Source organism: Anguilla anguilla, chromosome 10 (assembly GCF_013347855.1).
Source record: "Anguilla anguilla isolate fAngAng1 chromosome 10, fAngAng1.pri, whole genome shotgun sequence".
Lineage (NCBI taxonomy): Eukaryota > Metazoa > Chordata > Actinopteri > Anguilliformes > Anguillidae > Anguilla > Anguilla anguilla.
In genome coordinates this window covers 40,811,791-40,826,904 of record NC_049210.1, presented here as the reverse complement: position 1 = coordinate 40,826,904, position 15,114 = coordinate 40,811,791, and the positions used below count along the sequence as shown (strand labels likewise).

At 48.3% G+C, this 15,114-nt stretch overlaps 1 protein-coding gene across 14 annotated transcripts in view; it reads right to left on the bottom strand.

The window, feature by feature from the left end:
• Positions 1-15,114, bottom strand: part of trpm3 (transient receptor potential cation channel, subfamily M, member 3) — a 191,831-nt gene that overhangs the window by 8,764 nt on the left and 167,953 nt on the right. For 7 of the 14 annotated variants that reach the window (XM_035378693.1, XM_035378699.1, XM_035378694.1 and 4 more), the window contains 10 exons: positions 14,652-14,880; positions 12,154-12,357; positions 8,664-8,804; positions 8,207-8,335; positions 6,457-6,708; positions 5,815-5,989; positions 5,127-5,216; positions 3,512-3,662; positions 695-888; positions 22-154 (listed from right to left, as the gene is read on the bottom strand). In XM_035378693.1, the coding sequence (XP_035234584.1) occupies positions 22-154; positions 695-888; positions 3,512-3,662; positions 5,127-5,216; positions 5,815-5,989; positions 6,457-6,708; positions 8,207-8,335; positions 8,664-8,804; positions 12,154-12,357; positions 14,652-14,880 (1,698 nt within the window). The remainder of the gene's footprint in view (positions 1-21; positions 155-694; positions 889-3,511; positions 3,663-5,126; positions 5,217-5,814; positions 5,990-6,456; positions 6,709-8,206; positions 8,336-8,663; positions 8,805-12,153; positions 12,358-14,651; positions 14,881-15,114) is intronic. The other 7 variants (XM_035378702.1, XM_035378704.1, XM_035378705.1 and 4 more) reach the window with 2 other exon arrangements.

Here is a 15,114-nt window from a genome sequence, read left to right as displayed (position 1 = left end):
TAACTCCGAAACGGGGCTCACCTCTCCGAGGTGACCCGGATCCTCTCGTCGTTGGAGGAGTTGAAGCGGTCGTCCTTCTCCCGGAAGTACTCCTCGATGCACTGCTCCTCGAAGTCGTGCACCTTCTTCAGCTCGTCCTCGGTGATGAACAGCTCTGTAACGTCGCGCCACAGATGTTTTTTTTTTTTATTACCAAGGAGAGCATTTGCTTTTCAATACGGCACTTACGTGCGACAGTATGTCTGCTGCAGCCCAGTTTATGTACAATGATGCTTATGTTACGATCGCGTTAGTTATTTTTTGCGTCTGTGCCCGTGTGCTTCTTTGATCTAACGTTACTCTAACATTACTCCCTGTTTTAAGTCTCACAGGAAAAGAGCATCTGATAAATTAATACTTAAACAGAAAAGCTAAAGCTAAATATAAGTCCTGTTTTCCCACTCCAATGCTATATTTTCTCCAACTATTTATCCTCTATGACAGGATTTCGGGGCTTGAAACAGAAAAGATTAAAAGGACTTCATAGAGGCAGTGGGAAGAACATGGCATGACACTAAATTGATGCCTGGGCTCAGACGTTTCTGTCTGCACATGACGAATGGTATTTTATGTTTGTGTTTCCTAGGCCTCTGATTGGCTTTAATTTGCTGCGGTCCAGTTGCTGTCCAATCACGGTCCGGTCGCGGTCACTCACTGAGGCCGTAGTCGTGCTCGTCGTCGTCGTGCTTGCGCCAGCGGCAACACAGGTGCTTCAGGACCATGGTCATGTGACTGAAGATGATGAGGGGCGGAGGAAGGACCGGGCGCTCGTGGAAGGTCATGATCAGCTGGTACCTCTGGAACTTCCACACCTGGTTAGAGATGGACTTGACCTCGAAGAAGGTGTTACTGCAGTAATGAAATAGAGAGGCAGAGAGAGAGAGTGAGATAGAAAGAGTGAGAGAGATAGAGGGAAAGAGAAAGGGAGTGAGAGTGAGGGAAATAGATGGTGTAAGAAACAGACAGAGACAACGTGCAACAACAGCCCAAACAGCATATACTGCACCAGAGTTTTATGCCAGCTTTTCAGCCAAAACAAGCTAAAGAGGGATTTCATCATTTTTATTTTCTGTGTTTGTGTTGGCCTAATCCTTAACCAATATCTAGAATGTTCCTCACAGTTCCTTCCTCCAGCTGACATGAGCAATAAGCAGATTCAGCAGAGTCCAGGATTAAGGGAGAATGGAATGCACACGGTCAACCCAAAACCAGCCCCCATCCCACGGTCACCGTGACACCAGCCCCCCCCAACCCAGTCACCCCGACACCAGTCCACCCCCACGCTCATTTCCCTGGTCCCTCCATCCTGTTAGGCTGTCAGTATCGACAGCTATTCCACAGTTGTATTATTATTAATGGGCTGTATCTAACACCTCCCCCCTCCCCTTTCCCCCTAAAATAGCACTGATGTGGGGGTGTAAGGCTGTTCCCGTCCACAGCAGCACTTTGATCTCCCAAAATGTGTTTGGACGCACACATCCACACACCACCACCTTTTACAGACAGCTACAGCAAGCTTAGCATTGTAATACGATCCTTTTCGGGGGGAAGTGGCAGCATTAAGGTCTTTTCATGTGTGTGTTTGTGGGGGGGGGGGCATTAGGGGGAGCGAATAGGGAATGCTTCTGCCTGCCAGACACAGGCTCCTCCTTTAATGGCACATCGTTTACACGCACATGTAAATCAGCCTATTGTCTATCTCCAAGTGGGCGGGGCCGGAGCCCAGCAGGGACCAATGGCTTGAAAGCCGGCAGTTGCCTTTCCTCAGCCGAAACCTCACCAGAATAAAGCCACACCTTTTATTCTACTGTGAGACAGGTGAGGTACCGTTACAGTACTGTGCATCACTCAGACACGCACACAGGAACGTGTTTACAATGCACACGCGATGATAACTGCACTGAAAGCAGGTACGATCAGTGGAATTTGCAGAAGTTAGCTTAATTTTAAAAAAGTATATATTTTTGGGGATACAGCTTTGAGGCAAGCCTACCAGAGTGAGAACTACGGAAACCCCAGTGTTATTCTAAAATATTCTTTGAGTTATTTTAACATTTTGCTATGTTTCTTGATTTTTATTTGATATGACTTTGTTCTATTACTCTTCATCATAATTGTCACTTCGATTTTATTGTAATTTTGTTTTAGATTTTCTTCTTCTGTGCTTTGGCTTCTGGATGAACATGAACAAAGCCAGCTTTGAATTCATGAGTCCTTATGAATCATGAGACCATATTCATCAAAAAGACGTGTTAACACGAGAAGATAAATATTGGCCTATGCTTGTAATCATCTTGTGTGTAATTGCTGTAATCTGTTACATTTTCATGAAGGACGGGAAGAAAAATAAGACTTAAGGACATAGATGTAGAGTGGAACAGAAATTACAATATTCATGTGACAAATTGCAGGTAGTTAATCACCTTCACTTCATCTTAATCAAGTGGAGTTTGTTTTGTGTGCGTGTGTGTGTGTATGTATGCGTCTGTGTGAGAGTGAGATGTATGTGTGCACATGAGTTTCTGTACATAGACATACCGTATATATTATGCAAGAAAAACCGCATCCGTTATGTAATTATGCATATAATTGCGACCAAACAATGTAATCTTATTGAAACTTCATGAAAAACTAAGAATGTCCATAGAGAATGTCTTCAGCCATCCCCATCCCAGCACTGCTGATTCAAAAGCACTTACCCTGGTCCAGCCAAGCAAAGCATTTCCACCCAGGCACAAAGCTATGTTTTATTCATTTAAAGGACGTTCTATCAGACAGGCGTTTCAGAGCAGGTCATGTTGTGTTCATTCCTCATCTTTGGATTATCAACGGCTGACTTATCCTCAAAAATGGTCTTTGCAAGCACAGTGGAGAAAGTTCATTTGAACTGAAATTAAAGCCTCAACGAACACACCCCACACTCGATCCATCACTGTATCTTACGAAGACAGCCCTACATCAAGTGTTGGCTCGACATTCGAAGCCAAGTTTAGGCAGAGCGTGACAGACGTACATCGTTCCTGCTGCTTTCAAAGCGTTAACAATCCTTTAACCCGTCCGTGAGCTCATATGGGCTGGGTATTATCAGTAGCGCACAGCACAAGAATACAATTTCCATTCATTCATCATGCAAAAATTGTTCGATGTCACAGGCACAAGCTACGGTAAATCATGCATGCACACATGAATTCATTCATTGTCATAAAAGGGGGTGAACTGATGTTTCCCTCAAAATTCTTAACATTTTAAGATAACATTATGATGAATTAATTAGTAGCATTGCAATTAGTTGGATTCATTCATTCATTCAGTCATTCATTCATTCATATATAGTCCCTCCACATTTTCTGAGTAAATAAAGGATTAATTTGTATTCATTCATTATTCAACTACTAATTTTAAAAAATCATGCATTAATTAATTAATTAATTAATTCATTCATTCATGTAGAGGTACAGAGAGCGGGTCCTACTTGAACACGGCTATCAGCAGGTTGACCAGCAGGATGTTGGCCACCAGGAGGTAGCAGGCCATGATGGCGGGTACGATCCAGGCCCCGGTCTTACAGGGGGGGAGGACCACCACGGTGCCGTCCTCCGCCGTCACGTTCTGGCCACAGGGAGCTGCGCGACGGGACAGGGAACAGCGTGAGACCCCCCCCTACCAGAACATTCCGGGCGGCGTCCCCACCACTCAATGCCATGTCCGAAATCAATGAGAGGAGCGTATGCGCTGAAATGCACAGTCTCAAAAAAAAAAACCAAACAAACAAAAAAAAACAATCATCATGTCACAACTCGCATCCCAATATATTTAAACATGCGGCCGTATGTTTAAAATATATTGACGCCGCACGTGCCAAAAGGAAAACCCTTGCCAATGTTCGTGTTGCAAACGCATACGCGATGTAAAAAAAACAAAGAGAAATAAGTAACAAAAAAAAAAAAAATGTATTGAAAATACATCATACGTGTTTTTCATCTGAGATGGTTCAGTTGCTGTGGTTTGCAGAGAAGTAGTGGTTCGGTTTAGGGATAGCAGGTTTGGAAGAGCACGTTATGCATATTTGCGCTTATTAATTGTGTTTTTGTCGCGGTACAGAGACACCCAGGAAGCCCAAAGTCAGAGAACTGAAAAAACCGGAGTTGTCATTGTGGAATTTAAATTTTATTTATTTTAAATTTATTTTTCCTTCTTAGTTTTTTGAGATTGAGAAAACTTTTTTTTACGGTCAACCCAACTCTGACAACTGAACCAGGTGAAAAAAACATGTCAGTGTGATGGTAAGTGGTGCCGTTGCGGTCGGATGCTGTTGGTGAAGGGGTGGGTCGGGCGATGATGGGGTGGGGGGGAGAGGGGGCATAGCCCCATGCCAAGCATTTTTCCCCATGCTACATTGTGGTGGTGGGGGGGGGGGTCTGTTGGGGGTAACGTTACAGTGACGCTCCTGTCACATGTTACAGTGATGAGGTGGGGGGAAGGGGACAGGGGGTCAGAAGGTGAATATGGCTATGATGTAGGCTTGGAGTTTCCGGAGCAAGTGTTTCTTTCAGCTCAGCTACTACCCCTGGTGTGGATAAGTGAGGTGGAAACCTTTCCTTAAAACAAGTTCCCTGAAGTTTGGGCCTGAAGGGGGATTTCCTGCCCTTTTTAAACCTCTGACAGCAGAGGTAGAAAGTCCTAGGGTCAGAAAGTAAAAGTACTGCCATGTGTTTCTTCCACCCGTGAACTCCAGCCAGCTGATTTCACTGATTAGTTCTACCTCCCGGCTGAAGAACTGCGCTAATTAGCAAATCCAGGTAATTGGAACAAAACACTGGGGAGGACTTTTACTATCCGAACCTGGATTTTCCACCTCTGCCTGACAGCAGGAGGCAGGCGTAGACTGAAGACATAAATGCCTCTTTGCACTGGAAACTCCAGTGGGCTCTGACAACGCGCCATGCAAGATGGCTGCTCATAACTCTCTGCTGACCCCTAGTGGTGGGTAGCGAGATGACAATGGGGGGTGAGGTGGGGGGGGGGGGGGAGTGAGTGAGCTGGGATGGCGGGAATGTTTTGTGCCGTAATCGCGATTCGGGATGGACCGTTGTTACGCCAGGTTCCGTGAGTTCGAAAGTAATTTTCGACCAGCCAGAGTTTCTCATTCAGCTTTCGCTGCTTCCTATTATTGACATCTGAAACGAAAGAACGAAAAGCGTTATTTCAGTTCTCCGCCGTTTGGGCCGCCTGTGAACGCTCACGCACACACAGACACGCGCGCACACGCGCCTCACGCAGTCCGCAGCGCCATGGGAACCCTCCCTCCTGCACTGGAGGGGTGTCTCAAAACCCTCCCCCCTTACCTCAAAACAAAGCCTTAGAGGGGACCGTTTCAATCAAAGCACAAAGGGTTTAAAATTCAGCCTGTCAGCCAATTGTGGGCAATGTTACTGTTCATCGAACAGCACATCTTCTGGTTCTTTCCAACCAAACAAAAATACACCGTTTAAAATGCTGTGGAAGGGACTCAATCAAACAGTTAAAAAAAAACTCAAAAGCCAAATCTCATAGTTAGACAGAGAGGTTCACAAGAATATGAGACCTGGGCTTGGGTTGGAGGAAAGCCAGGAGCTGCAAAAGGCAAAAAAAAAAAATTCAGCCGACAGGCCAGAAGCCCGGGAACAGTGACAGGTTTGTTGTTATTGGCTGACGTGGGCCAGAGTGGGCAGGGTTTGGTTTTGGGGGCGGAGCCAACTTAAAGTGTGCGACTTGGTCTCCAGGGAGATGCCTTACGGTCGATCTGGTCCGCAAACACCTCCCCATAGATCATCCAGTAGGGCATGAAGAAGATGTTGCGAGCCAGCATCCAGGACGGGTCCTCATTGGGGTTTAGGATGGCCTGCCGAGCCACCCCGAAACTCATCAGCACCACCAGCATGATGATAACGAAGTACATCATGTCAATCATCTGCGAAGGGGGTGGGGAAATGGAAAGGGGGGCAGGGTCAGGAAAGAGAGTGGGAGAGTTCAGCTTGACTCTCTAACTGTCCAGCTATAGCTAACCTTAATACAAGAGGAAATATGGGACTGGAGAAATGTAATGTTATAATTGGACGGTTGTCTTGTGGGCATAATTATCTTTAAGGGAAATAACCAAGTTCTTTTAAAACAATCATTAAAATTCTTAAAACGCCGCTCACATTTTATCTACTTCAAGCTTCATAATTACGATGCTGCTTTGAGACATACAGGCAGTGGAGCAGGGAATCAGCTCGAGGAAGCAAATGCAGGCAACAATTCCAACCGGTTCTGACAATTTCTTGTTAACTATCTACGATAGAAGTTGTAAGACAAAAACGCAATGGATTGCTTCAACTACAATAAAAACAGACCCAGTCCGGTCAGGTACAGCCGGACGGCTGCAGTGTCGCTCACCATCTTGCCGATCATCATGACGTAGGGACCCAGGTACTTGTTGACGCCGAAGATGTCGAGCAGCCGGATGTACCAGTAGATGATGTTGACGCAGTAGATGACGCGGCCGTAGCTCATGAAGGGCGGGTCCTGCAGACGCAGCACCATGCCCACGGAGAAGATGAGGATGGCCATCAGGTCTGTGATGTTCCAGTACTCCTGCAGCCAGACCTTCACCTTCTGCAGCAGCTTCCCCGGCTCCGACATCAGGATCTGAGAGAGAGTGAGAGAGGGGGGAGACAGAGAGAGAGGGGGAAGAGGGAGAGAGTGAAAGAGAGAAAAGGATCACAGAATTCTCCAGCCAGTAATGTTCCGTGCAGGAGCAACCAGGCAGCAGACTCCATAGGGTTAAATTACCCCGGGTAATATTACCCAAAACATTTTTTTTAAATTGAACTGTGAATGGGAATATTTTTTAAAAATTTGATCATGGTAGTAAAAACAAGTGGCAGGAGGATGGTGTATGGAACTGTGCCCAACTCCACCAGCAGAGGGCAGTAGAAGGTTGTCGAACAGGCAGCTGGAGTCGGTGCTAATGTACGGGATCCGGGGCGATGAAGAGCGCGGTGAAGCCAGGAGAGATCAGTGGCCCGTTACTTAATGGCCTGTATTACATCGGCTGTCGGATGTGAGCGTAAACCTCTGTTTTAAATTCAGGGGACAGGTGGCTCTGCCCAAAAAACTGTGAAAGACTCTTCTGCTGAAAATGAGATTCCCCATCAGTCACAGTTGATAAATCACAGGTTTATCCATCATTAGATAGAGCCTTTTTAATTAGCTTTCTTTTGTTTTATCACTCTTTTTTTATTCTTTTATTGTATTTTAGCTTTCTCTGAGGAGAGGGGGCTTGCAAATGTTTACGATGCAGGATATCCCGTTTTATTGTGCAGTCCTGCTTATTTAAATTATTTTTTACGTAAACAATTTTTTTTTCAGGTTTGTGCACTTTGTGTGACAGACAGACAATCGCTCCATAAATAAAGTTCAGAGTTTCACAATGCCGTAAACCCATGTTTTTTAATATATAAAATCGAAACAGTTTATGCATTTGCTCGGTGGTAGTAACAGCTGCCTATGTCAGAGCTGTTTACGCAACGGACGCCGTGTTGGGCTCCGCCCACTGAGGTTTCAGCCGGGGCTCCTCCTGCCCTGAGGCGATGTCCCAGAGGATTGTGGGTAATCACCATGGTGTGTGTGGGGAAGACGCTGCATGTTAATGAGATGCTCTGCACGAGCCGTGTGTGCAGAAAGAAGCGCAGCCCGGCTCGTGCCGTCTGAACACGCAATAACACCGGGATTCCTGCAGCGTCGGCCGTCCGGTCCGATCTCCTCTGACCACGGCTGACTCCGTGTGTAGCCAGAGCGTCGCGCGCTTTCTGTGTGGGAAGAGGCCCCCCCCTTTCAACGCGGCCTCCTGAGAACGGTCTCCTGGAAACGGCTTCCTTGAGCGCCATCCCAGAATAGTCCCACCGGAGTGGTCTCACCGGAGCAGGCTCACAGGAACTGGAGTGCATCGCTTGAGCCCGGTCAGCCGCTTCAGACCTCTTTCTCGAACATCCCAAAAGCACCTGCAGCCGCACCTACACGTGTTTCTACGGCTACCCGTCTCTCTGCACCCGTTTCTACGGCTACCCGTTTCTCTGCACCCGTTTCTACGGCTACCCGTTTCTCTGCACACGCTGTGTTCGCGCAGGCGCTAACGGTAACCCACCTCTCTCATCTTCTCGATGCCGTTGGTGAAGATGTAGGCGATGACGATCCACTCCTGCGGGGAGGGCCAAAGCTCCATCTTCACCAGAACTATGTAGTTAAAGAGCATCAGGTACCCCACGTAGGCCAGCTGCAGCACACACACAACCGCACACAGTGAGACCCGAACCCACGTTACATACAAGCGTGCACGCACACACACATACACACACACAGGCACACACATTCATACACATAGACACACACAGGCACACACATGCACGCACACACGCACACACACACACAGGCACACACACACACAGGTAAACGTACACACACACACTGTCACACACATACATGCATTCATACAGATGGACACACACACACGCACACATTCACACACACACATTCATACACATGGATACACAGACAGACGCACACACATGAACAGCACCCTCCCGATGTGACCTGTCACTCACAGTGTGGAACCAGAACTTGACGATGGGCGCGTTGTAGAACTCGTAGATCTTGCGGCCGAACGGGATGAGCCTGTGCCGGCTCTGCACCTCCTCCACGTCCTTCTTCCGCGACGTCTCCGTGGCGACCTTTCCCAGCATGGCCTGGGAAGCGCGCGAGGACGAACCGAGAGAGCGAAAAACAAAAATAAGAGAAAAGCAAGAAGGAAGGAAGAGGAGGGAAGGAGAGAAAGAGAAGAAGGGCGTCAGGTTTCTTCCGCGTGGCGGCCGCGGACGGCGCTGGCGGGACAGGGCGATGGGACGGGACACATGGAGACGACGACACACACGTTGCAGGCTCTGTGGTTTCCCGGGTGACAGGCCGCCTCCCAAATTACTTTGGGGGGGGGGCGTGGGGGGGGGGTGGAGGGGCAGCGGGAAACCGCTCGGCACAGAGCGTCCTGACTATGATGCGGTGGAATCTGCAGGTACAGGCGTGCATGCACATCCAGTGTAATCCTTTGAGTGGTGCACCAGGTCCTGCCTAATGGAAATTAGCAGCATGCTCTGGGGAAATCACTTAATTGTATTGCAAGGAACGCGCTCTCCTGTAACACAACCCCAGCCATGCCACTGCGAATACAGCCGGGGTGGTTCTTTTATTTCAAGGTCTCACCCCCCCCCAAGGCAGAAATAAAGGACTTTTCTTACTCAAATGGGTGAAAGGTGAACGAATGTCATGCCGCACGTTCGTTTAGAAACGCTCGAAGAGGCGATGAATGCTCCTGCGTTGCGCGGCACAGCTCATGAGCGCGTTGCACACAGCGAGGCGGACTCTTGAGAGAGAACAGCCGGCTCGGAGAGGGGCGAAGACAAGCATTCCCATAATGCATTTATGAACATACGCATTGTGGGAGAAATAAATAATACACACGAGCAGATGCATAATCTCCGCTCGTAATATATTAATGTAGCCGGGGTTCGTGCTCGCCGATAAATTTCCGCTCGTGGCGCTGGGCGGAACTTTAGCGTCCTTCGCCGCGCTAACGCAGCGAACGACGCTCGCGCCGGTTGCTATGTGACCTCACCGCCACCCTCTCGTGAGGCCTGTTCTCATTTCATATTCTTTTACTTCAAGGTGTAATTGGCAGAATAATGAGAAACAAAATAAACTGACGATCCACCCTCGCTGAAAAAAAAGAGTCTTAACAAGTGTTTAAGTCTTGCAATGAGACTTCTCTCTCAAGTAGAAGATCATCTTGTTTCAATTACTTTTTTCTTGTCAAGTGAAATTTTCTTACCACTTAGGCAAATCTTGAAATTAGTCAAACTGTCTCATCTAATTGGCAATATTTAGCAAAAAGGTGATTGAAATCTGATTTTAAGTAAAAAGAAAAAAAAGAGACTAAAATACTTGTTAAGATTGTCTTATGTTTTGGGTTTTACAGTGCTGAAACGTCCCTGGGAACTATGGAGAGAACTGGTCACCTTGGAAGACTGAACCCAAGTGTTTGACCCTAATCTTAACCATAACTTTGGCCAATCTGCTCCAAGCTTCACTGCTGAAGAGGTAATGAAGCTCCAGTTACCCTTACCATTGAGTGCTAGGTCTGATTGTGGAACACGTAAATAACCAGGATGATGCAGCTAACGACTCGGTTTATTTCAGAACAACAAGATCTGCATCTTTAGTAGGATGACTGATTTGTCTTATCCAACACCGAACAGGTTGCTCCACAGTTCCTTGAAGACTTTGGGAGGGTTTGGCTTTTTTCATGCATACACCCATTGTCACTAAGCTCCCCTGAAACACTTTTGATCAGAGGGCCTGTTACTGATCTGGGATCAGTTCTAGCCCCCTGGGGACTTGGGAATGACGGTACGGAAGCATCGTCTTAATCAGATCTGAGGTCAGTCCTAAGACTGGACCGCATTCAATTAAGCCTCTTTGAAGTGAAGTGAGTTTTCCCGTGAGATTCTTTTACAGCTGTGTGATAGAGAGAGGGAGAAAGAGCGAGAGAGAGACGTACAGAAGGGAGGAATGGGAGAGAAAGAGAGGAGTATGGGTGGAAAGGAAGAGGAAAGTAAATTTAGAGAAAGATGAAACCAAGTGAGAAAGAGACTGATAGACAAAGAGAAAGGAAGCGAGAAGGATTGTGTAAGAGAGAGAAAGAGTGAGAAAAAGAGATATTGAATGTGAGAGAGAGAGAGGTTGAGATTGAGTGACAGACAGAATTTGAATTTGACAGATACTGAGCAAGAGAGAGACACTAAGAGTGAGAGAGAAAGATATTGAGTGACAGATACATTGAGAGAGAAGCTGAGAGAGAGACAGACAGAGAGAGAGAAAGCAAGAGACTGACTGGCCAACACCTTGGCTGTGTGTCAGAGCTGTTTTGCAATACAATTTCCCCCAGGCACAGACCTGTATGAATGGATATGGAAGCATGTGTGTCTGCTTTTTAGTCTGTGCAGATGGACTTTGGCCTGCGCAGATGGACGTAGGCCTGCGCAGATGGGCTTAGGCCTGCGCAGATGGACGTAGGCTTGCACAGATGGATGTAGGCTTGCACAGATGGACGTAGGCCTGCGCAGATGGGCTTAGGCCTGCACAGATAGACGTAGGCCTGCGCAGATGGGCTTAGGCCTGCATAGATGGACGTAGGCCTGCAAAGATGGACATAGACCTGCGCAGATGGACGTAGGCCTGCGCAGATGGACGTAGGCCTGCGCAGATGAGCATGTTTGTGACTGGTTTGGAGTGCGGGAGGCAACTGCACAGGGATGCGGCAGTTGCGAGCATGCGTTTACCGTACCTCGGGCAAAAAAAACCGCTCTCACTAGAAACGGCCGCGAGACAGAGAGACAGACAGACGGACCGAACGCTGAGCAAACAGACGGAGACTTCACGGTTCCATTGACCACACCGTTGCTGAGACCACAACACGGGGGAAGACAGAGGGGCAGGCCGCTGGGGTACAGCTGGGGGGGGGGGGGGAGGGGGAGGGCGGTCTGTGTGGATCAAGGGAATCTGGGGTGAATAGGTAGATTGTTGCGGGTTGGTCAAGTGGAAAACCATGTTGAATTTAGATGGTGAATGTGGATATGCGTTTGCATAATCTGCTTTGGTAAAATGGTTGGTATTCAACATGAATATGGTGAGATCTGTTTTTTTTCTACAGGTATAAGAGGCATTTGAACTAGAATTACCTGTGTAGAGAAGGGGGTGGGGTCTGTGGAGTGGGGGGCGTGGCTTCCCAAAGGAAAAAAGGCCGTGAGTGTTCTAATTGGGAGGGGCGGACCTGCAGGTGAGTTGGTCTGACGGTACTGGTGGGCCTGAAGACAAGGATTGAGCAAGAGGGGCGGGGGGGGGGGGGGTGTCCTGTTGATTTGGGGTGGCGTGGGGCAGGGTTGGGAGGGGAGGGGGTATCCTGACAGTCCAAGGCAGGGGGGTCGGGTAGGAGGAGGGAGGGGCCCAGGTGCAGGAGGGGGGGGCTGATGTGGGTGCTCTCACCACGGAGTTGTACTGCGTTCCACAGTAGGATCTTACTGTGAACTCCATGTCTTCGTCGTCCTTGTCCTTGGCGGGCTTCTCGGGCTCCTCCACCTCCTTCTCCTGCAGGTAGGTGTCCTGCTCCTGCGGCATGTAGCTCATCTCGTCCTTGTTCTTAAACTCCAGGCTCAGGATGGAGGGTGGCAGCAGCAGGCCCAGGATCACCTGCGGGCAGTCAGACAGTTACACACACTAATACACACTTACACACTAATACACACACTTACACACACTTACACACTTATACACACACCTATACACAGTTATGCACACACTTACACACTTACACCCACTAATACACACGCACACACACATGCATGTACCTGCAATGCATGCTTGAACACATACACACACACACACACACACACACACACGTGCAGGAACATGTCCCTGTAAAGTATGCCTGAACACACACAAGCACACTCATACTAATCGTTGATACGGTTCGTAATAAAATGTTCCAACAGCCAGTCAGACCCTTATTAAACCAGCCCACAGAGGCCCTTTTATCCACTCAGATAAAAGTTGACCGAGCTTCTCTGACCCTGTCTGCTGCAGACGCAGCTCGGAGGAGCAGGGAACCGCGCGGTTAGGAGCCCGGAGGAACACCGCTCCCCTGCCTAGAAACGCGAATAGATGTGGGGGCACGTGCCATCAAAGGCCAAAGCAATCGCAACGAACTTTGTGAGGAACTGCCTGTACCCGTCACCCAGCATCTTTCATTTAGTTAATGCCGTGCGGGATGACTCCTTAAAGGGAAATGATTAAAAAATGATTAGACGTTCAGATGTTTTTTAAAACAGTGTAAAACAGCACAGACTCTGCCCTGGGAGAGCTGCTGGGCGCATTCTGTGTTTGGCTGAAAAAAAAAGGGAGGAGGAAATGTTTTTTTTTTTTTTTTGCATTCGCAAACTTCCTTCCCAGTCCTCCGTTTTTTATTAGCGCGGCGATTTAATTTCGTCGGAGGAAGAGGAAGACCCGCAATCTCCGGGGAGCCGTTATTTACACTGAAAACATCCCTGCCAAGAGCGCCCGCTCTCGCTCCCCCCGCTCCCCCTCCCGACAGAACCGGCGCACGGTCCGACCCCCCCCAGGCGCGTGCGGAGAGCAGATACGGACCCAACAATAAATCGCGGGAAGAGCGAACCGCGGTGTGAGCCCCCCAGGGGGGGTCTAGCATCCAGGAACCGCACGGCGCCGGTTCGAGACCCGGACCTCGGCTAGCGCTCCCCAGCTCTGTACACAATGGGGCCGGCGGCGGTTTGGACCCGGGCTGAACGGGTCTCACCGGTACGCCCTACCCGCTCACCGCATTAAACAGTCTCCGTACCGCTGAGTGTTTTAATGTCATTTTGGACATTATTTAAACGGGAAGGCCTAAAACGCCGAGCCTAATCACAGGGAAATGACAGCCGGCGTGGGAATAACTGAGCAAATAATCCCAGACCTTCGTTCACCGACAAGCGCCCTGTGAAAACTGAAATGGGGAGAAAAATAAAACACTAATGATTTTTAAATTATACTTTGAGACATTGCCTGCTGTGTATTATATATATATATATATATATATAATATTAAAGCAAAAGAGTAAAACGCACAACCGAAATATCACCGCTTCTACTGCCTGAACCAGAGAAATCTTGACGGCACTTCAAGATACACAAGACTGCTTTACTGCAGCCCAGATAAAGAAGCGACGACTGTGACCTCAGAAACCCTTTCCCGCGTAGAATCTGTGTAGCGCAGCGATGTGCTTCAGTGAGCCTAATACACTGATGCAGAAGCTGAGCGAATGACAGAGGCAGGGGGCCAGGGGGGCGAGAAAGTTCAAAGGTCATCTGGTACTGAAATCCACAACATTGCATTTTCCCCTCCTTCCTCCTCCTTCATCTTATTTCTCTCTCTCTATCTCGCAAACAAACACACTCTTCTCTGTTATAATTTTCTTTATAACATTATACAGTGCAAATGTTAAAAATAACAACAGATGAGAGCATTATGCATATTGATAAATTGGGGGTGATTTTTTAAAAACTCTCTCACTCCCTCTCTCCCTCCCTCCCTCCTTCTGTCTCTCTCCTGTTTGCTTAAATGAGTGCTGAAGAGATCAGTAACACTGGCACAGGCATCAGAAGCAGATATGTGCTAAGACCTGAGCTGGGAGCACAAGCTCACATCAAAGAGAAATGCCTGCAGCTATCACCTCTGAATGTGAAAGGAACAAAGCCTCTGTAAAAAAAACACCACACTATCTCTTTATCAGTTAACCACGTCTTGTTGCACTCCCGAAGTGTTTTAATGTTTAATGCTCACCGTGAGAAAGCAATCAGAAAGAACCGGAGTGTTACAATGCAGAAGATCTGGCTCAGCGATCAGGAATGGGCAGTTCAATGTCCATACTGAGGAGAACGTGAAGACCCCCTGACAGAAGAGAGCCACAGGGCGGAATGACCTCTGACCTTCAGTCCGGAGTTCTTGCGCATGCGCAGTCGGCCCATCCACATGTCCGTCAGCAGCATCTGGCTGCAGGTGTGCGCGATGAAGTCGCGGTGCTTGGCCGCTACCGCCAGCTGCAGGCAGGTGGCGTTGCTCCAGTTCTTCAGCTCGTAGGTCAGGAGCTTCATGGCCATCTGCTCGTCCTGCTTGTAGGACTGATCCAGGAGCTCCACCGCCAACTGCGCAAACTCCCTACAGGACATCACACGCACACGCACACGCACACGCACGCATGTACACGCACACGCACGCGCGCGCACACACACACACACACACGCATACATGCACACACAAAAAAACCACATATGTGTTAAAGTCACCGTTGAGGTACACCACCCCCTTCTCTCTCTAAAGTTTCACTGTTTAAACAATATTCACAGTATTACACATATCCTATGAGAATAGATGGAAGGGAATAGGGGGTAG